The following is a 23,453-nucleotide window of genomic DNA, read 5'->3' on the forward strand; positions in this document are numbered from 1 at the left end:
GGCTCCGGACGTGCAGGCTCAGAAGCCATGGCTCACGGGCCCAGCTGCTCTGCGGCATGTGGGATCTTCCCAGACCAGGTCACGAACCCGTGTCCCCTGCATCGGCAGGCGGACTCTCAACCACTGCGCTACCAGGGAAGCCCCCGTCTGTACTATTTTTAAGTGTACAGTTCAGTAGCGTTAAGTACATTCAAACTGCTGTGCAGCCAATCTCCAGAACTCTTTCCATGTTACAGAACTGATTTCTTTTTTTTTTTTAATTCCTTCAAAATGCCCAGAGGTAGGATGTTTTCAGAATGCTTACAGAAATGAAATCAGTGTGATGGTCTGTCTGTTTTCCTTATCTTGAGTAAGATGGGAGGTAAGAGGCCTAGGGCATTCATACTTTTTCTTAAGACTTGACTTTATATAGAGTTTAATAGACCATTACACCAAGCTTTATCATTAGGCTTTGAATGGTTTTAAAATTTTTTCTACCTAAGAAAACAATAATAACATTTTTTAATAGACCATTACACCAAGCTTTATCATTAGGCTTTGAATGGTTTTAAAATTTTTTCTACCTAAGAAAACAATAATAACACGCTTATTGAACACAACGAAATTGCATGGTGTTGGGAATTTGTATTGTCATTTTGGAAATACTTCATATCTTTTTTATTATAACATTATCCTTTGGAATTGAATGAGAAGGCATCTGTCATCAGGTGATCTTGGTTGAACAGAGTATTAGGGGTTTGAGAAATTCTTCCTCGGTTGGTAAAAGGAAGTAGAGCACCCTACTCTTTTTTTTTCCTCACTACTCATGTCCCTGTAATATCTTCCCGGGTTGGAGTGTTATAACTAATTTCCTTTGTTGAAAAGAAACTCCTCACCAAGTGAAGAATTGAAGCCTCTGTGTATTTAAGTACTTAAACAATGTCCAGCAGATGATATTTTGAAAGGTTTATATTTATGTTTTTCACTAACTAAGTTTTCATTAAGCGTTAGATCCTGTTGGAGGAACAAACATAAGTATAAGAAGTATAAAATACGTTTTACCTTGTCTTGGGAAATATGATGGGGTGATAAGTGATAGTATAGGTAGAAAAACATAAAAGGACGTTTAAAATGAGGATGTTCAGTATCTGTGTAACTTCATTTTATAGGTCTTTTATGTGAAGCTTTTTTTTTTTTTTTGCGGTACGCAGGCCTCTCACTGTTGTGGCCTCTCCCATTGCAGAGCACAGCCTCCGGTCGCCCAGCCGCTGCGCGGCACATGGGATCTTCCCAGACCGGGGCACGAACCCGTGTCTGCTGTATCGGCAGGTGGACTGTCAACCACTGCGCCATCAAGGAGGCCCTGTGTGAACCTTTTATTTAGGTTCCTGTAGGTTAGTAGCAGATCTTTGCAAATCTAGCACAGTGTAATAGGTGCTCATTGAGTTCTTTTTACATAATGCCAAGAAAGAATTGCTACAATAGGAATTATGGTCATCTTTTAAATGCACTAGAATAGTGGTTATAAATGAAGGGTACACAGTGTAATCACCTGGGGTAGAGCGTAGGCCTGTGACTTTTTAAAAATAAAGCTCAGTGAAGGATTATAGTGAAAATTCCGATTTGACAGCCCCTGCACAGAAAAAATGCCAACCTTATCAAGAGCCTCAAATATTATAGTATCATTACTTTTCAGTTTGGAAAATTTCTGATTTCTGTATTCCTTTTTAGGTTATTTTGTGGTTCTAGTGGGATAGGTCATTGATAAAGGGCATTCATACAATTCTACTGTATGTCATTGAGGTAGAAGAATATGTACTGCTTATTCACATGAGAAGCTTAAAGAGCTGCATCCTACATAAACCTTAGGCAGATTCAACTCTTAGCACTCAGCAAATGAACTGAAGTGCCTTCTCTTACATACGGATCTCAAGCAGAAGCCAGTTACTGTATTTCATTTAGTGTTGCCTGAAGATATGGTAATCCATTCCAGAGTTAGAAGAAAAACTGTATTGGACTTATTAAGCAAAGTACAATATATCCAAAGCTATGTGTACTGGAACTGAAGGGCAATTTAAGGAATTTTCAAGAGTAATAATAGACTCTGAATAATATAATATAAACTACCTAGTAAAATGCAAGTTCAGCATATTGTCAAAAGTAAAAATGTCATCAAATTTAATCATTTATCTTATGCTTTGGTTTTTTGGTTATCAGATTTTTGTTTTCCTTTCTAGAGATTAAGAAGCCACCAGTGGCCCCCAAGCCAAAGTTTGTGGTGGCAAATAATAAGCCAGCTCCACCTCCTGTTGCACCTAAACCTGAGATCGTGGTTTCTAGTGTTCCACAGTCAACAAAGAAAACCAAACCAGCAATAGCTCCGAAACCAAAAGTGCTGAAGGCCTCACCCGTTCAAGACATCAGGCGGTCACCATCAAGGAAAATCATCGTGAACCTGGAAGAGCATAAACAGGAATCCCCTGAAAGCATTGACAACTCTAGCTGCAAAAACAGAGGGCATCAGAGCAGTGATTATATTTTACCAATGTGTTCCTGCCGTTCTGAGTGTAACCATAAGCTTGGAAATAGAGAGAATTTGTGTGTCAAGCAGCTTGTCTTAGGGCCCCTGGAAATGCATGAAAATTTAGAAAATAATAAAATTGGTGAGTCCTCTTCAGCTATAAAAACTCAGCGTAAATGTGATTCTAATGATGAAAAGATCAAGAGCCAGAGTGAAGTAGTTTTAAAGGCAAGCATCCTGGAAGAGAAGCTCAAAGATGTTTTAACGCCACGAACGTCACCTTTTATTTTTCCACAGAAGCACAGATTCACAGACAGTCCAGAAATGAGTGATGGCTGTCATTCCAACAGACAATTCAGAATTGAATTTGCAGATTTGTCACCGTCCCTGTCCAGCTTCGAAAAAGTTTCTGATCATCACCATTGCCACCTACAACTTCCTAGTGATGAATTTCAAAATTTTGAAGCTAGTCAGGGTGACAATGAAAAAAGCAACACTCACTTTCATTCATCTGAACAAGAAGCTCTAGAAAATGGTAAAAGGAGTACTTTTTTATCTTCAGATGGAGATATTAAGAAATCAGAAGTCAAAGACCTTGGTCCCTTGGAAATTCACTTAGTGCCATACACCCCCAAATTTCCAACTCCCAAGCCCAGAAAGACACGTGCTGCACGCCTATTACGCCAGAAACAGATAGATACTCCTAGCGAAAGTAACGAAGAACCAGAGAATGTAGACAGTAGCTCTCTTTGTCTTTTTGAAGATAGTTTGAAAAACAATAAAATCAGTGTTTTTCATGGGAATGTTTTGTGTAACCAGGAACAGGTGGACAAAGTGAAGCCAGGAAATAAAAGTGAATTGAATGTGGACTTTAACGGTGACAGACAAAACTTAATCAATTCACAAAAACCTTTGAGTCCTGAAACATCTTCCTTTGAAAATATGGCATCTCCTTTAGAGACAGACTCTAATTTGAGTTCTGACAAGACAGGAGATGGTTCTAGTATGTCACCTGCTGTGGACAAAAGGACCAGTTTTATAAGATGCAGTACTCTATCTCTGAGCCTGCCCAAGCAACTCAAATTAACCTGCACCGAACATTTGCCTACTGCCTGTAACCGGGGAGTGTCTGCCCCTCAACTGCAAAAGGAATCTATGATAAAAGATGAAAGTTCCTCAAGAATAGTCCCCCAAAAACCTCAAAGACACAGCTTACCTGCTGCAGGAGTGCTTAAAAAGGCTGCCTCAGAGGAGCTTGTGGAGAAAAGTTCTTACCCCTCAAACGAAGAAAAAAGTTCAGAGAAGGGTTTAGAAAGAAATCACCTTCAGCATTTATGTGCCCAAAACCGTGGTGTATCGTCCTCCTTTGATATGCCTAAACGGGCTTCAGAGAAGCCAGTGTGGAAATTACCTCATCCTATTATACCCTTTTCAGGGAACCCAGAATCCTTAAAGTCTGTTACTGTATCCTCAAACAGTGAGCCTCCCACTGCCCTGACCAAGCCTAGAGCAAAATCATTATCTGCTGTGGATGTGGAAAGGTGCACTAAGCCTTGCAAAGACTCTCAAAAGAAGAACTCTTTAAAGAAGTTGCTCAACATGAAGCTGTCCATCTGTTTCATGAAGAGTGACTTCCAGAAATTTTGGTCCAAGAGTAGCCAACTCGGAGACACAACCTCAGGCAGCCTTGCGGGTGGGGAGAGAAAAGGGAGTGAAAGTGATTGGCATGGCTTGTTGGTAGAAGAAAAGAGAAATAAACCCATCAAGGCATATTCGGCAGATAACTATAGCCTGGAATCCCAAAAGAAGAGGAAGAAGTCGCGGGGCCAGACCAGTGCAGCTAATGGACCAAGAGCTGAGTCTTTGGATGAACAAATGCTCTCCAGGGAGTCATCCTCGCAGGCACCTTGCAAATCTGTTATAAGCGGCTGTGCGCCGGAGTATGAAAATATACGCCATTATGAGGAAATACCAGAGTATGAGAACTTGCCATTTATTATGACTGTGGGGAAAACTCCAGAGCTGGAATGGCAGAATTCCAGCAGTGTGGAGGACACTGATGCAAATGTGTATGAGGTAGAAGAGCCATATGAAGCTCCAGATGGCCAGCTGCAACTTGCACCCAGACATCAGCATTCCAGGTAACACTTAGGTGTCAGACAGATACCACCCTTTTGCTTGCATCACTGAAATTAACCTTCAGCAGCCCTGTGAGGTAGGTTAAGATCTCATACGTGGGAAAAAAAATCACTTCCTGAGGGAGTGGTTTAGTTAAGCGTATGTTAAATTGTTTCCAAAGTGCAGTCTCTTTTTATCATATAGTCGGGATGGGTGTTTGCAATGCAGCCTTTATGTAGTTGACTTATTTTAGTAGCTGATTCAAAGAATTTGAACCAGTGGTAGTAGTAGTATATAGGTACTACAAGGAACACCTAGAACAGAAACATCCCAGTTCCTCTAAAGCACCAACTTGGAAGTCATAGCAAGAACCTACGGGAGGAAATTGGCCAATTCAATGAGGTTTATTTGCTAGGTGTAAGAAATCTGTGAAGTTTTTGAAATCTGTGTTTACCTATGTTGCCCTTGTCAGGTAAAACCTCTAAATTTGCAAAATTCACTACTCTTTGAGGATTAGTTATTTTACTTGTTGAAGGCTAATTAACAACTTCGGATAGACATAGGAAAAATGCAGGAAAAACATAATTACTGTCCTTTCTCACTTTTATATGTGTACTTCCTACCTCTGGTGTACCTACTTCATCTGTCTTAACTGAAACCTGTGGCTCTCCCGTTGTGGAGCACAGGCTCCAGACGCGCAGGCTCAGCGGCCATGGCTCATGGGCCCAGCCGCTCCGCGGCATGTGGGATCTTCCCAGACCGGGGCACGAACCCGTGTCCCTTGCATCGGCAGGCGGACTCTCAACCACTGCGCCACCAGGGAAGCCCTTCCATGTGATTTTTTGTTTGTTTGTTTGTTTTTGAAACCTTGCACATTCTTGATGGTCCTGCTCAGCAACCCTTTGCATCATGAAGCTTCTACACTTACTTAGTGGGAAGTGTTTATTTCCTATTCTGACTTCCCAATTATGCTGTGGTATCCTTTACCTCAGTCTGATTTATGGTAGAATTGTCTGATTGGTATTCAGTTTTAAGCTCTAAGCGTTCTGGTCATATCTTTTTGTCCTGCATAAGGCCAAGCAAGGGTCTTAGTAGGAATCAGTAGATGTTGGTTGAGTAAATGAGAGAATGAGTGAAAGAGAGGGAAAGGAGGTAACTGTGGGAGCAGCTTCCTTCTCTCTCCCTAGTCACAAAGGGAGCCTTGGCATTGTACTTAAAGTGTTTTGTGTTTAACACGAAGTACGCAGACCCTTTTTGAAGTCTTCATATTCTTAGGTTACTAACTTCAAGCCTTTGAGTGCTTAGGTCTTAAAATAGGACTTCTGTAGAAATAGTAACACATGTGGCACATAGCAGGGGCTCAAAAAAAAAGGATTATTGGGTGAATTGAATAAATCAAATTATTAAGCAAAAATTGCATCAAGTAAATTGTTGTTTTCACTTTCAGATGGTCTCCTAGCACTTTTCTTTACTCAATCCTCTCTGCCCTTCCTCCTTTAACCCATAAAAGACTTACCTTCCTTGTCTTACTTCCTTTTCTCATATCTGACTTCATTCTGTTTACAACTGCCTACTCTCTGAATGTTAGTACCTAGGCAAAAGCCTCTCCCTTGGCATAAACATTTCAATGGAGAGTGGAGTTAAGTATCCAACTTAAAAAAAAAAAAAGTCTATTTTCATGCCTGCTTTTCTCACTATGGAACAATTTTGTTGGTACTGCCCTCCTTTTAACAAGTTTTTGTGTATTATTTTGTGTGTGTTTGTGTATGTAAGGAATGAATCTGGCTTCTTTGTGACATACTACTATCCTTAGCTAAGATAGAGTTTTTCCTTGAAATTGGAGGTTTGGCCCTTAGTGTAAGTTTCCTGTTGGCCCTCAGGCTTAATCTGAAGGGTTTGTTGTTATCTCTAACACAATAAACTTCTAGAACTTGTTCTTATGCCGTTAGGGCACTGCTGCTTGGGTGCGGGGAACCAGCATGGAAGGGGTTAATGTTCACAGCCAGGCAGTGCAGCTGGATGGCATTCATAAGGAGGGTTCTTTCTCAAGGCCACAGGAAACCGAGGGCGGCTTTGGACAGGTTGAAGCTGTCAAGTAGGGCAGCCTGGTGAGGAGTGGGTGAGCTCTGCTTTTGAATTTTGCTTTCCATGGAGATTTTTGTTCAGGCCTGGAGCAGGAAGGCCTAAACTGGCTTGAGATTCCCAAAATGTGCCAGCTGAATCAAAAGCCTTCAGTCATAGGGCCATACTAACAGCTCTGCCCGGGAGGTTGTACCTTTTGAAAACAACATCACATAGAAGGAGAAAGCAAAATTCAAGCCTTCATGAGGAGGACACCTGGCCAGCCCAGAATAAGGTAAATGAGAAGTGGGGCATCCGTTTCAGGTGAGCTGAGTGGATCCACGTGGAATCCTGTTTGGGGATATGCCTGTTGAAAATATAGACCTGTGTTTTAGAGTAATTAACTCAAAATCCAACACCCTAGTTTTCTAAAATGATAAGAAAAAACACAGATGAACCCTGTTTAAGTTTCTTCTGCTGAAGTGAATCAAGAGAGTGTCTTTAACAGTTTCTTAGGCCTCAGGGAAGAGGTTTTGAAGGATCCTACAGAGGGGATTGATTCACAGAGACTCACTAGTTTTACTGAGTCTACATATATAACCAAGAAGATTCTGGATTAGTAAACAGACATTTGCCAAGCTTGGGGTAGCCCATATGGTCACCTTCTTTAGAGTATAGATGTTTCATGAATCCAACTACTTAACATTTACAAATTTATAACAACGTGTTTATAACTTATCAGGAAAGAATTGCAGGCAGCCCCCAATTCCAAAAAGGATTGTGTTCTAAAAGCTCGTGATAATTTGGAACTCAGAATGAGTTTTCCAAGGAAACAGTTGTGGAAATGGTGGTAAAGTTCCCAGTTTAGTCCCCCAATTATATTGACCATTACGGTGCTGGCTTCTCCTTCCCTCTTCCCAGGAAAATTCTTCCTCTCTGTGCTTTGTGCTGATGCAGGAGAGTTGGCCAGGGTGGAGTTGAGCACCGGGATGTCAGTGGAGCAAATCTGCTGCTTCTGAGGCTACAGGGTTTGTGGAAAGGGTGAGGTGACTAAGGAAAAATGAGGAAATTGGGGGCTGGGCTTGCGGTGAGAAAGACTGTAAGGCACTGAAGGCACTGCGAGTGATAAGGAGAAGGGAAGGGCTGGGTGGTTGGGAATTAGGCTGCAGTGGATTTGCTTTCCCTCTTTTCTTCTTTATTATTCCTATCCCTCCCCTTTCACCCTCCCCAGTCTCCTTTCTCCTGAGTGGAAGAAACTGAGGGAGGGGGCCTGGATGGTAAGGAGTGGCACTAGGAAGGCTGAACGGCCAAATCTCAAGGGGAAGGAGGGTGAAGCCAAAGAAACATAGCTTTAGGTATTCCCAGATAAGTCATCATTGGGCCATTGCTCTGGGTTCTCAGAAGCAATTTTGTCTGAAGTAAGATTGTGAGCCACTTTGGAGTATTCCAGTGCGTTTGGGGTATAGTTACCCTCTTCCTTGATATGTTTCAGACATGATAAATCTAAAACAACTCTCAGACAGTGGGCCTTTTTCTCTCACTGGCATGCAGGTGATGAGTGCTCATTTACTACTATTATTTAAGAAGTGTGATTTCCGTAAGGAAGTTCCTCAAGTTTGGGCCTCTGATACTAAAGAGTTAGGGACAAATCACAAACTATTCGTGCCCAGACATTGGAATTTTCCTCTTAAAAGTGTAGCCGATCCCTGGTGGCGCAGTGGTTGGGAGTCTGCCTGCCGATGCAGGGGACACGGGTTCGTGCCCCGGTCCGGGAGGATCCCACATGCCGCGGAGCGGCTGCGCCCGTGAGCCATGGCCGCTGGGCCTGCGCGTCCGGAGCCTGTGCTCGGCAACGGGAGAGGCCACAACAGTGAGAGGCCCGCGTACCGCAAAAAAAAAAAAAAAAAAAAAAAAAAGTGTAGCCGATTTCTTGATTCTATAACCAAGAAAAATTTTCCCTGGAAACATTCCAGAGTTTTCCTCTGTTGTTTTAGTTTGTTCTTATTACAAGCACTTCGAAGAAAATGCGTGGTAATTGGGTTTTCCTGGGTAATGTAGCAAGTCCTCAGTTTATTTACTGCACAAGGCTGACCATGTGTCAAGCACTGTGCATTCAAAGGTGGAAGGGGGTGCTACTCCCTAGGAGTTTCTGCCCAGTGAGGTGGCTCAGTTATAGGACACATGGTTTTGGTAATCCAAGCTTTGTCTGAGTTATATCCCACACAGGGTGCATGACTTCACAGATGGTGATACTTGACCTAAGACTTATAAAATGGACATGATTGGATTTGGCATTTAGGAGGTCATTTTCTAACCTGGGTAAGAGCAGCTTCATTGTTTGTTTTCTCCCTATTTTAAACTCAAAACTGGGCTTAAAGAGCTGCCGAATGGTATTTCAAGTCTCAAATCCCATTATGGCATTTGTGTCATAAATCTTCAGACCCAGTCTAGAAGCTATCTCTTGGGTTGCATTTACCATCTAGTGGTATTGTTGGGTTTTAATATAATGATTAAAGTATAAATTAATAACCCTAACGAGCATTTCCATGGTTGTCATAGCACCAGTGAGATTAAGCTCGGTTAGAAGGTGAGGGTTGGGACTCATGTGTCTCAACAGCAGCCCTTTCCTGTAAGTTATTTTCAGCATCAGCTCAGGAAATATCAAACATTTGTATGGCTCTTTAACTCTGTGTTTCTTGTGTTGGAACCATAGCCACACAGGTTTGGCAAATCTATTTGTTTACATACTTACCCTACATTTGAAACTGCGGATTTTATTTCTTGGCAGTAAAGCTTTTCTTTTTTCCTTTTAAATACGTATTAGGAATTAGTTAAAGTGCAGTATTTTGTCCAACTATATTACTTTGGTCTCATTCTTGCCAAAACAGATTAAGTGATATTTTATCAAATATATATGTTTTTAAGTGATAGAATGTCACTTTATACTTTTAGAGTGCATATTTTTAGCCAGAGATGGAAAAACAAACATCCTACCTTGTGATTGTGTGTACACACACACACACACACACACACACACACAAACACACATGCATCCTGTCTTCCTTGGTAAAAATATATTGTTTTGAGATAGCTTACATTTGCACATTTGGGGGAAAAAAGGTGGCATTATTTTTTGAGATAAATGATTGTTTTTCCATTGCTAGGTTTTTATTAAATTTTGAATAGTAAAAATCAAATATGTATTTTAAAAATTTAGCCAAGTTTCTCATTTTGTTTTCACAAAATTGCAATTAAAAGTTATATCAGTGGGGCTTCCCTGGTGGCGCAGTGGTTGAGAATCCGCCTGCCGATGCAGGGGACACGGGTTCGTGGCTGGTTCGGGAGGATCCCACATGCTGTGGAGCAGCTGGGCCCGTGAGCCATGGCCACTGAGCCTGTGCATCCGGAGCTTGTGCTTCACAATGGGAGAGGCCACAACGGTGAGAGGCCTGCGTACCGCAAAAAAAAAAAAATTATATCAGTGATTTTCAAAAATGAAAACACTGAACAAGGAGGTAGAGCTGGGGCACAGGACCATGGAGGTCTGTCCAGTGTGGTGTATCTTGGCGTGGCTTTTCAGCATCAGCATTGCGCGGTCCAACTGGATCTGACCCTCCAGGTGACAATGACACACACAAAGCCCTAACAGTTCGCAAGTTGGGAGACGGGTATAGGTTTAAATGCAGGTGGTTTGAAGGAGGTATGCTTAATAAAGGCTTTGATTTAATCTTGAAAAAGAATTATATCAGTGAGATAGAAATTGCTTTGCAAAATGAGATTCTGACCTGTTTTCTGGAGAAATGTTCCCAACATGAACTTTTTGGGAAAGGGCAGATGTGGGAAGGATGACAAAGAGGGCCTTCATTCTTTTCCTAAGCATTTTTAATTCCTGTAAGGCCCTGATAGGTAAAGATAATCAGACAATCCATCAGTCTGTGAATGGATTAATCATATTAGTCGGATGTTTGGTACCTAATGAATTTTTGCAGTAGAAATAACCAGAGTAGGAGTTGGGTTCCCAGCCAGCCCAAAAGAGCATCGTTAGTATATGAAAAACGCAATGGGAAGTAACAGGAAGTGAGACTGGGACAATAGCATTAAAACAGAACAATAAAGTTAAATAAATCATTTTTATGACTCTTAAATGCTGGTGTATCCAAAGAGGAAAAGGTTAATGTGTTGATGAGGAAAATATTAAGGGAGGAGGGAACAGGATGAAGAGGTGGAGAAGATGACCTTTGGCTCACCAGTCCTCCAGGTGGTTCAGGGGAATTCCAGATGCAGGCTCCTGTTCAGACATAAGGGGATGAGTATATTCATATTTCAGGTATTCATAAGTAATGCCTGTGCTTGTATGATACTTTGGTAAGCTTTCTGTGTTCTCCCAGACATTTCTTTTAAATGCATCATCTTTTCCTGGAGTTGCATAGATTAATTTGGTATTTAGGGAAAGCCCTTTATTTCAAAAATAGCCATGTTTATATGAGCCTGTTTATTTTAATACTTTATTGAAACTATATTAGGTACAAAGAGAAGGTCGAGTCATGGTACTTTTGGGTGTGGGAAGCTACAAAGCAGTGCTGACCTTTTTATTAAAGACTGAGTTTAAAAGTTAAGTTCAAGAATGGAACTGCCAAATTTCTTCTGGGTGGTATGGAAAAACTACTTTGGTGGTTTGGTCTGGGTCTGGTAATTGTGGATCTGTGGAGGGAAAAGAGTATTTGCAAGTAGTTTTGACATCAGGCAAAGACAGCCTATCACCAGGGCTATAAAAGTTGCGTCTGTAAAATAGACTATCCGTGGAGTAAAGTACTGTGATAGTATTTCCAGAAAGGACAGCTGTGTTCTGCAGTTTTCATTCAGTTTTCTCATCCCTTCTTATTTACATGCATCCATTCTGGTTCCATGTAAGTGTGAATTGGAGTAAGGCTATATTAGGTGTTATTGCCCTTTTATATATAAAGAAACTGAAGATTAGTGGTGGTGACTTCAGGAAAAAGGGGCAAAGATGGAAATGCAACTGGATTAGTGGTTCTGAGCTGTAACATTCAAGGGTCTGTTAACCAGACTATCCCGTTTATCAAAGTGTTTTGGTTTCTGCTTCAGGAAAGGTAAAATAATAAACACTGAACAAAGCAAGTCAGTTTCCCCTGAATGTTTGGATAAAAAATAAAAGGAAAACAAACACATTTAGCCTTTTTCTGTTTGAAATAATGTAACTGCTTGTTCTTTTAGCTCCTGTGGATTCTGTTGAAAACTTCGTTTTACTTAGATCATGTATTTTTTTAAAGTCAGTTTCTTGGTAACATAACAGTTGATATACTTTGGCATATGTTATTATCACTTGAAACATTAGGAATTAAAGTATAGACTTGGTTTTTAATAAACTTAGAATAGCGTGGTTTTGTTTTGTTTTTTTCCCCTTAATCTGATGGGCAGTTCTGATTTGAATTGCATGGCAACTGTAATTTCAAATCCAGGAAAGAAGATATAATGAATAAATAAGGATTAACTGGTAACTGTTTTTTCCCCTCTTTCTGTTGGTCTTTAGATGTATCTACAGTCATAAGTAAACAGATTTCAATTTAAATGAGTAGTTTTTTCCCTACTTAATTTTTCTTTCAATAGCTCCACTATTAGAAACAGGAGAATAAAGCACAGTTCCTCTCTAACGCTCTGTTAGGTTGCGGGAAGGACTCCGGAGAGGGGAGGGAGGGGTAAATGATGTGATCGTTCACTAGTCCAGGTATGATTTATTTGTTAGCAAAAGTTGGGGTGAAGACATTTAAATGAGGGCCTTTGGGATAGTTTGAAAAATTTGGAAAGTATGTCTTTTAGTGACTTTAGGTCAAATGTAGTCATAGAATCATTAAAGTTTAAAACTAAAGGAGTCATTACAAATCATTCAGCCCAACCTCCTCATTCACTGATAAGACCAAGCACAGCAAGATTTGTTGACTTTCCCCACACCACAGAGATGGGAAATTGCAAAACCATGGCTCCAACCTGGTGCTTCAAAATACCATGCCACTTCTAACGCTGCTGTAGAAGCATTACAGAGACAGCAAGATTTAGAAAACTCAAGTGATCTTAGTTGCAAAAAGTTTCAGGATTGCTTGTACCATTGCCTTTTTTTCTCCTGCTATGACAGATATTGTTCCCTCTATCAGGAAGGAGGGCTGCTGCATAGCTGCATATGAGCACAGGATTATATGACTCCTATTTTTTAAACGGTGATTTCAGGGAGGTTGAGTGTTCAAACTAAGCGGAAACTTTCAGCCAACAAATATCTGATGCTGCTAATATATTTTAGTATATGAGTATTTCTTCCCTTCAACTCTCTGATTCTCACCATCAATGCAGTTTTTTCCCCACTTCACCGAAACTTTATTTATCAGACAATATCAAGGATAAGAAATGCTGTTAACATCAGATAGCATGGATTCCATGTTTAATAGTAACAGCTACTATTTACTCCGTAATTCTGACATGCTAGGATCTCTCACAAGAATTATTTAGTCCCTATTATCCTATAAGATAGATATTATCTTCTATTACAGATGAGGAAACTAACACTTTAATGAGGTTTAGTAACTTGCCCAGGGGCACACAGCTGATATTTAGATAAACTCAGTATGGAACCAAGTCTTCTGATCCTGAGACATAATGATTTTAAATCAGAACATGTTCATATTATAGAGTTCTGTCTACCCAGGGGACCATGATTGAAAAAATATTACTGTCCCCAATTTGTTCACTGTCTAGAGGGAAGACACGGGGACACCTGCAGTGATATGTATAGAATTTAATGAGCAGTTTCAGAGCAGCATGCAAAAAGAGCTTGTGAATTGGAAAGGTTTTATCATTAGAAAATAGATACTTCGGTCATTGAAAATGGAAGTAATCATGCCATGTTTGCATTTGGTCAGGTTAGTACTGGTTACTATTCAAAAGTTAAAATGGTTTCTGTCATTTACCAGTTGCATGTGGACATCAATGACACAGAAAAGAATCATGCATGTCTCATATTTCCCCACTGATTTACATGATACTTGCTTTTTTATCTGTTATCCCAGTTCCTCATTTCATTTTCTGTCAAGTACTTTCTGAGCTCTAAAGCAGTGTAGTTTAATATTACTATTTATGGATTCTCCAAAGTAAATAATTTTGTGGGGCTGAAATACCTCTTATGATAACATAATATCCTTATTATCTTAATGAAAAATTAGATTTAAGTGAATGGTAGGGTTTTTTCCCCAAAGAGGCAGGTGATAGATAATACACTCTCCCTAGTTGAAGATTAGAGGAGGTAGGATTTCTGGAGCCTTTTGAGTTATGAAAGTATAAGACCTGGAAACTGGGCAAGAGAGCACATTCAGCTGGGCTGTAGGTTGAAAGAAATTCTTAGATAAAGCTTTTCTAACATCATTGCTGGGACCGCTGACACGGGTCACAATCACTGACCCTCTCCACCTGCAGGCTGGCAGAATCTACCTCCAAGGGGAAACTGATTGAGATGCCTCTTTGTGACTTTTTAATTCAGCATCTATGTTCATCCTGTCTAGGCTCAACTAAACCTGGCTAGTCTTCATTTTAAGCAAATAATGGTATAAATCATATTATAGAAAACATTTAAATTCCTTTTGTGCACATCCTGCTGGAGATTTCAATGCTGTGTTGGCATAAAATAATTACAGTGCTTATTTTATAACAGACTTCGCTGAAGCAAGCCTGGTAAAACCTCTACTTGGCTGTTAAAGGCAGATACGTGTATATGAAGGTACTCAAACTGTATTTCATGTTCAATATCCTATAATTCTAATGTTTAATGAATTTTAAGTTTTTTTCTCTCAATTTAATCCAAATTAAAAATCTACCCAGAAATAGCTACACAATTGGCTTCATCATCAGGATGTTTCATTGTCAAAGGCACGTAAATCAAGTTTTTAGTCTACAAACGTAGATACATATATGTTTCACTGCTCTACATCACATGTTTGCTGCCTCTCCTCTTCTCCATGTTTTATGCTAAAACAGAAGATGGAAAAGGGACAGTGGAGTGGTACTGCTTTGAAGGCTTTTGTTCTAGGAGCCAGCTGAAATCCCATGGCCTCAGTCTGCCACTTTTCCATGACTCTGATGCCCAGAGACTCCTACCTAATGACAGTTGCTTTCAAAGGCGTCTGGTTCTCATGTAGACATAGTGACATTTTAACTGCTAGAGGGATATTTTCAAGTGATTTTATTCCCAAGTGGCTAATCAGTGACTTTAGAGAGAGTTGGGTTTTTAGATTTCATTTTATAGAATTTATATGGAGACTTTTAGTAAAATATAGGTTTTTACTTTTATAGAAATTGATAATCTTGATTTTCCTTTGGATAAACCAGAAACCAAATAGTTAACTGTTACCTCTTATTGTTCCCTTCTCTCAGGCTGATCTCAGCATTTGGAAATTGCAGGAGTGAGGTGGAATCAGACTAGAAGTCAGAGAAATTAAGGACATTAATTTCCTATCCACAAGGAATTTACAATCTGGTTTACTGTTTTTTAATTGAAATTGTTATTGATAGAACTGTAGATTCACATGCAGTTGTAAGAAAAACTAGCTATACTTTAGCAAGATTCCCTTACTGGGAACATTTTGCCCAACTATATAGTAAAATAGCACAACCAGGATATTAACAGATACAATCCACTGACCTTACTTAAATATGCTCAGTTTTACTTATACTCAGTGTGTGTATATGTATTTAGTTCTATATAATTTTATCAGGTGTGTAGGTTTGTATATACACAATCACAGTCAAGATACCATACAATCCCATCACCACAAAACTCCTTCTTGTTGCCCTTTTATAACCACACCCACCTCCCACCTACCTCACTCCCCAATCCTTGGCAATCAATACTCATTTCAAAAATGTTATATATAATAGAATCATACAATATGTAACCCTTTGGGATTGGCTTTTTTCATTTAGCATAATTCCTTGGAGATTCATCCATGGTGTTGCATTGCATCAATAGCTCTTTCCTTTCTATTATTGAGTAATATTCCAGTTAAAGGACATCCAGTTAAAGGGCCATTTCCACTGTTTGGCTCTTACAAATAAAGCTATAATGGACATTCATGTAAAGGTGTTTGTGAGAACATATATTTTCATTTCTCTAGGATCAATGCCCAGAGGTACAATTGTAGGTTATATGGTAACTGTATGTTTCGTTTTTAAGAAGCTGCCAAGTTGTTTTCCAGAGTAGCTATGTCGTTTTACTTTCCCACCAGCAATGTGTGAGTGATCCAGTATCTCTGTATCCTCACCAGCACTTGGTGTTTGTCACTTTTTTATTGTAGCCATTCTGATAGGTGTGTAGTGACATCCCATTATGGTGCAATTTGCATTTCCTTAATGGCTAATGTTGTTAAATATCTTTTCATGTGCATATTTGCTATTTGTATTTCTTCTAAGGTGAAATCTGTTTCTTCTGCCCATTTTCTAATGAGAATTCTGGTTTTGTGTTTTAAAGAATTATTTTGTAATTAAGCATCATTTGGTGGCCTATTCCCTGGATGATAAAATTCAAACTCCCTAGCTTAGTATATAAGACTTTTTGTGGTCTGGCCTTTCTAATCTCATGATCTTACCCATTTATATAAGATTGACCAACATTCCTAAACACCCTGTTCCTTTTCATAGTTTTGTTCTACTACCTGACATACCCTTTCCCCCAGACAGATTATCTCTCAACCCTGTAGACCTTATTCAAAAGCTACCTTTCAAGGAGGTCTCCTCTTCCAAAGTAGGAAAGGTAACAAAATACCTCTAGTTCCACCTAGCTACTTATCCGTCTACTCAGTTCTATTTTTCTTTCCAGTACTTCCTATTCCTGTCAGTAATATCTATTTATTTATTTGCTCATCTGTCTCACCTACTAGAGTATGGCCTACATGAATGAAAGGCACTTAGTTTTTTTTAATTGAAGTATAGTTGATTTACAATGTTTTATTAGTTTCAGGTATACAGCAAAGTGATTCATTTAAATATATATATTTTTTCAGATTCTTTTCCATTATAGGTTATTACAAGATATTGAATATAGTTCCCTGTGCTATACAGTAAATCCTTGTTGTTTATCTCTTTTATATATAGTAGTGTGTCTGTTAATCCCAAATTCCTAATTTAGCCCTCCCTACCCCCCAGTCCCATTTCCCCAGTGGTAACCATAAGTTTGTTTTCTATGTCTGTGAGTCTATTTGTGTTTTGGAAATAAGTTTATTTGTATATTTTTTTAGATTCCACATATAAATGATATCATATGACATTTGTCTTTGTCTAACTTACTTCACTTAGTATGATAATCTCTAGGTCCGTCCATGTTTCTGCAAGTGGCATTATTTCATTCTTTTTTATGGTTGAGTAATATTCCATTGTGTGTGTGCGTGTGCGTGTGTGTGTGTGTGTATATATATATACACACACACACACCACATCTTCTTTATCCACTTGTTTGTTGATGGGTACTTAGTTTGCTTTCATGTCTTGGCTATTGTAAATAGTGCTGCTGTGAACATTGGGGTGCATGTATCTTTTCAAATTATGGTTTTCTCTGGATATATCCCCAGGAGTAGGATTTCTGCATCATATGGTGACTCTATTTTTAGTTTGTTTTTTTTTTTTCTTTTTGCTGTACGCGGGCCTCTCGCTGTTGTGGCCTCTCCCGTTGCAGAGCACAGGCTCCGGACGCGCAGGCTCAGCAGCCATGGCTCATGGGCCCAGCCCCTCCGCGGCATGTGGGATCTTTCCGGACCGGGGCACAAACCCGCGTCCCCCGCATCGGCAGGCGGACTCTCAACCACTGCACCACCAGGGAAGCCCCATTTTTAGTTTTTTAAGGAACCTCCATACTATTCTCCATAGTGGCTGTGCCAATTTACATTCCTACCAACAGTGTAGGAGGGTTCCCTTTTCTCCATATGAGAGGCACTTAATTTTGTTACATTGCTTTATCCCCAGTGTCTAGAACAGTGCTTGGCATACAGTAGGCACATAGTAAATGTTTATTGAAGGACTGAATGAGCAAGTGAATTTGTGGATACTTGTGTTGCCACTCCCTTACATAGCATATTGCCTGGCATGTCCTGTTTGTAGCATTATAAAAGTAATAGCTAACATTTACTGTATTGACTGTATACTAAGCAGTACAAGGCACACCTTTCCTTGTTCAATGATTGCACAACACTAACTTATCCTTCTACCAGGGCTTTATTAACCTTACTCTTACTGCGCCCTCCCAAAGAGGAAACATGAGGTACATGAAATATAAGAATAAATAGTGTAAGAGATTATAAGCACATTTGTATCCTTGGCCCCAGCACATTCCTGGCACAAGCCAGGTGACCATAGGTGGTCACATCTGAGTAAATAGTTGTCAGGTTATATATTGCTTTTACTTGCCTGAGGTCAGAATCCAGCTGCATTTTGAGTAAACCAGGCTTCCAGAATGCACAGGAAACACCTGTTAATTTTGGAAAGCAATTACACTGATTTGGAGAATTACTGCTGTTCACTAAAACAAAGCTTCCCTGGAGAAGAGAAGTGGAGTTAAAAGGCCTCACATGCATCTGTCTTTATTAATTACGTAGTGAGCACCCTTCCATGTGATGGATTGGTGACACAGGAAACATTCCAACTCTCATTCCACTAGTCCTTTTATCAAACCTGCAGAAAGAAGCCATGGGGTCTAAATTCCCACGTCAATCAAAAGCAGTTTTTAACAGTTTCTTAAGTAGTACAGATCTTAAGATCTTCATATGCTATTCAGAAAACACAGACAATTGTATCACTAAAAAAATCAAAGTTTTATAAAACTCTTCTTAGATGAAAGAACTGTCCCTGTGTCTTACATGTAAAACTGAAAGTAAAAATATCTGGGCAGTCTGTAGGTACCTTTGGAGGTAGCAGAAATGTACTAAGATATCCCAAAATCAAAAGCCTTGTAAAGGGCCTGATGCAGCTTTTTATTTTTTTATTTTTTTTGAGAGCTGTCCACACAAAATTTACTTAAAATTTTAAAACTCAGATAGGTCACAAGTAAAAGGATAAAGACTTTTGCTTATTACCTGGTTAAGTAGTTCCTACCAGACCCAGACCCAGCTATGCCACAGATAGCAAATATAATTTAAAGAAAAATGCACACACAAACTTACAAAAATTATCCAAAGGCAGCAGGTTCTGAAGGCCAGTCAATACTTGGAAGTGGTTACACATTCTTCAACTTTAGCTTGAGTGCTGGCTAAAGTCTGCATTATGTAAAGGATAAAATCCTAAAAAAATAAAAAAAGATAAAACCCACAGTCTTTCTGGCCTAAAAAATCAGAGGCAGAATGTAAGGCATCCATATTTGCTAGAAAATAAGGTTTTTATTTATTTATTTATTTTTATTGATCTTTGCTGTTGTTTTCTTTGTTTTTTAAATTTTTATTTATTTATTTATTTACACACACTGTATTTTATTTTACAAGAGATAAATAAACTGACACCAAGGATTGTAAATGGATGACCACAACAAAAGCAGCAGTGATTGCAATTACCAAACACGAAACACACTCATACCATGTCATAATATTGACATTCAGTCCAGTAGTCCTCCACTGTAACAGCTCCTTTACTTTGCAGTGAAAATTGATTTGTGTATATATATATATATTTTTTTTTTAATTGGGTTGAACTTTTTGTTTTTTAATTTTATTTATTTATTTTTGCTATGTTGGGTCTTCGTTTCTGTGCGAGGGCTTTCTCTAGTTATGGCAAGCGGGGGCCACTCTTCATCGCGGTGCGCGGGCCTCTCACTATCACGGCCTCTCTTGTTGCAGAGCACAGGCTCCAGATGCGCAGGCTCAGTAGTTGTGGCTCACGGGCCCAGTTGCTCTGCGGCATGTGGGATCCTCCCAGACCAGGGCTCGAACCCGTGTCCCCTGCATTAGCAGGCAGATTCTCAACCACTGCGCCACCAGGGAAGCCCCAATTTGTATATTTTTTGATGCAGTTTTTATTTTGATATATATGGGGAAATGCTCAAATGGTTTAGCTACAGAAAGGATGTTTTCCCTTATAAGGTGAATTATTCATAAAATTGTCTCAGGATTTGAACATCTGTCTGCTGGAATATATTATTTCAGACTCTTTGCTCCACTGTCTCCAAATAAAGTGTGTTATGAATCCCAGTATGGACTAGTTGGGTATCCAGATGGGAAAGATGTAAGAGTCTTACCTAAGAAAGTTATGAAATCTTTTAGAAAAGTATTAACTTAAGAAAACTCCTTACCTTTATCTTTTAGAATTCTCACTCTGTAACAGGTAAAATCCCATGTCTTAGCTGTTAAGAAGCTAGGTAAAATATGCTTATGGATTTGCACAGGTAACCTGTGAAAGCTATTTAATAGATTACATCTTTCCTCAATGTATTACATACTGTTTCTAGTTAACAGGTACTTAATGCACGTTGACTGTGTGCTGGGAACCATATTTGAGGGAGTATAAAAAGAACTCTTAAAATGAAAACTGATATGAAGGTTTTAGTGAAGAATGTAAAATAAAGATCTAGAGGATTAAAGTTTTCTATGACTATCAAAGAAATGGGTTTTCATCTTAATAAAAATGCATGAAATCTTTTTGTAGGACAAAATTTAAATTCTATAAAAGTAAGAAAATACATCAGCTCTAATAGGTTCAAGAGGTTTTTTGATGGTAAAATGACTTTAAGTATGTTTTTATACCCAGTTACTTGAATAACTTGATGCTTTCATACTGTAGGCTAAAATGAGATCTTAGCCATTTTCTGGAATGTGGCTTCATTAGATTGGCCCTCGATGGTAGGAATTCTAAGCCACTTTAATTCATATTGAGCCCTTTCACTGTTAAGAAACAAAGTACTTTTTAGGCTCTTCTATAACTCAACAAATTAATGTCTTCTCTGCCTACTCATTGAAATTTTGGCCCCAGTAAATATTTCTGCTGGCCTTTCCACTAATGGAAAAGCTCTGTGGGGTGGATCTATGAGTAAAATCTGACTGTGAACAGAGGTGTTGGAGTTTATAGAAGCCTCCATTTCACTATACTTACCTGATGCTAAGGTAAAAACATTCTTCCCTGGGTTTGCCTTACAGGGAACTTATCTTTTTCCCTGATAGGGAAACACTAGACACTATAGAAGGTTAAAAGTGTGTTCATTTATAAGCTGTCTACAGGAAACACACCAAAAATCATTGCCGTAATCCACATGTCAGCATGGTCTGATTTTTTTTTGCATTTTGGTGGAGGTCCAGATGAGGATGACTGTCTCCAGTCCATCCTTTCTCTTGCCTTTGACCTTTCCTTCCTAAGTATTAAAAAAAAAATACTGTTTATGAGGAATGCTTGAAATAATTCAGGTAAGTAAGCTTGGAGAAGGGAGAATGGGGGTTTTCAATCCTTTACATATTATTATTTTTTAATTATAAAAGTTATATAGAATCCTTTAAAAAAAAAAGTCAAATGTACATAAAGTGAGAAGTAAAATGCTCCCTCCTTTCCCTCTCATTGTCCCCCTGCATTCCAATTGAGAGAAAAGGGTTTTGTTTGTTTGCTTGCTTTTTAATATGGAAAGTTTTAGGATAAATGGAAAGTTTAGGGGTAGTTCATCTCTGTCCCTAGGAGGCTATTGTTATCTTGGAGGTATGTGAGAAAGGCAGAGGCTGTCAGTCCTATTTCCCCCTTGGCAGGAACAGTGTCTTCCTTCTTGCCTGTCACCTCAGTACCTAAAACCAAGCCTAACCCACCAGGAGCTCAGTAAATGGCCAGGGTAACACACATCACAGATGGAAGAGCGGATGACACTTTGTCTTTCTAACCTGCTCCTTATTTTTCTCCTCTTCCCCGCTTTCCTGGTATCTTAATTCCTCCTTACTTCCCTCCTCTCTTCTTTTTTTGTGCTTTTAGCTAATGGCTCAGAGCAGAGGATCAGTGTTTTGAAGGGCTGTCTACTAGACTCTTTCTGCTATTTTGTCCCATATGAAAGTCTGTACAGGTACTTGGCTTTACATTGCAAAGTGAAGTTCATATTAGCAAAGAAATCAGCAACTTCATTCCATAAGTGACACTTGCTTCTTATGTCATTCATAGGCCATTTCAGCCTGTTTGGTCTTTGAGGTTGTCATCATTGTGATCATTATGTACCAAAGAGGGATGAAGCTATTTATTTATTTATTTGGCCGCGTGGCATGCGGGATCTTAGTTCCCCGACCAGGGATCAAACCCATGCCTCCAGCAGTGGAAGCGCAGAGTCTTAACCACTGGACCACCTGGGAAGTCCAAAGCTAGCTTTTAGAAAGATTCTTTAAAAAGTATTTTGAGACCTAGCAGGATACCTTTAAGTCATTTATGTTGGTGATGGAAATTCTTTTATAAACAGGAGACTGTATTGTGATAGGCGTGAAACCATTATTATTCTGCGCTTTGGATCTTAACTGTACAGGTAGTAAGCTACCACAAAGAAGCAGTGAAATTAAACATGGAAGCCCAGCTCACATGATCTCACTGCAGGAGTTCTTTACTCAGACGTGTGCACTGGAGGAGTTCTTTACTCAGACGTGTGCGCTGGTGATGAGCTGTTTCACATGACTGATAATGCAGAAGCTTCTCTCTGCTGTCCTTTTTGCTACAGGTCTAGACTTTTAAGTGTCTAGAATACTAATTTTTTTTTTTAATATTAGAGATGACCCCCTAAATATATATATATGAGGAGAAAGAGTACACACGACAAGTGAGCTTTCTATGTCTCAGGCATTGTTAGAGCATTATTTGTATTAATTCATTTAATCCTCATAAAGCCCTGTCAGGTAGGCATTATGATTATCCCCATTTTATGGATGAGGAAATGAAGGCATAGTGAGGTTAAGAGTCAGTTTCACTTAGCTAGTAAGTGGCTGAGCTAAGATTCAAACAGGCAGTTTTGCTCCAAAGCAGAGCATTTCTAGCATCTACTTCTAGAAGTGTATGAAACTATGATGAAATGTTTGTGACCCTGTTAGAAGTGAATCTGTTTATCTCACTTCTTGAATGCATGTTTATTTTTACTTCCCTTCTTGAATGCATGTTTATTTTTACTTCCCTTCCGTATTCTCTGACTCTGGCATTAGAAGATTGGGTAACAAGTCTGATAGAAATGTTGTGATTTTTTTTTCCAATCAAGGCAGCTAAAGATAAGCAAGGAGCTGGTCAACAGTGTAACTAGTGGAAAGATACACTGATGCTAAGAGTGGAGGACAAAACGCATGTCCTTTCCTGATGCTGTCTGCAGCCTCTCAGTCTTGGAAAAATGGACGTGTATTCCCAGTGTACTCTGAGAAAGAAATGGGTTCCATATGGGTCTTTGCGGTTGTTGATGATTCATAGCGGTATAGAGTAGACCTTTAAGACAGTTATTTTGTGGGTAGTGCCTGAGGAAGAGAAATGGTAAATAGAATTGTCATGTATGGTTTTATTTATTTATTTATTTTAAATTTATTTATTTATTTTTTGGCTGCGTTGGGTCTTCGTTGCTGCACGCGGGCTTTCTCTAGTTGTGGCAAGTGGGGGCTACTTTTCTTTGCAGTGCATAGGCTTCTCATTGCGGTGGCTTCTCTTGTTGTGGAGCATGGACCCTAGAGCACGTGGGCTTCAGTAGTTGTGGCAATTGGGCTCAGTAGTTGTGGCTCACGGGCTCTAGAGTGCAGGCTTGGTAGTTGTGATGCCCGGG

At 39.4% G+C, this 23,453-nt stretch overlaps 1 protein-coding gene across 1 annotated transcript in view; it reads left to right on the forward strand.

Moving 5' to 3' along the window:
- Positions 1-23,453, forward strand: part of FGD6 (FYVE, RhoGEF and PH domain containing 6) — a 105,059-nt gene that overhangs the window by 4,153 nt on the left and 77,453 nt on the right. Inside the window, exon 2 of the mRNA XM_065887413.1 lies at positions 2,217-4,641. Coding sequence (XP_065743485.1) covers positions 2,217-4,641 — 2,425 coding nt within the window. The remainder of the gene's footprint in view (positions 1-2,216; positions 4,642-23,453) is intronic.

This window comes from Phocoena phocoena, chromosome 11 (genome assembly GCF_963924675.1).
Source record: "Phocoena phocoena chromosome 11, mPhoPho1.1, whole genome shotgun sequence".
NCBI classification, from domain to species: Eukaryota; Metazoa; Chordata; class Mammalia; order Artiodactyla; family Phocoenidae; genus Phocoena; species Phocoena phocoena.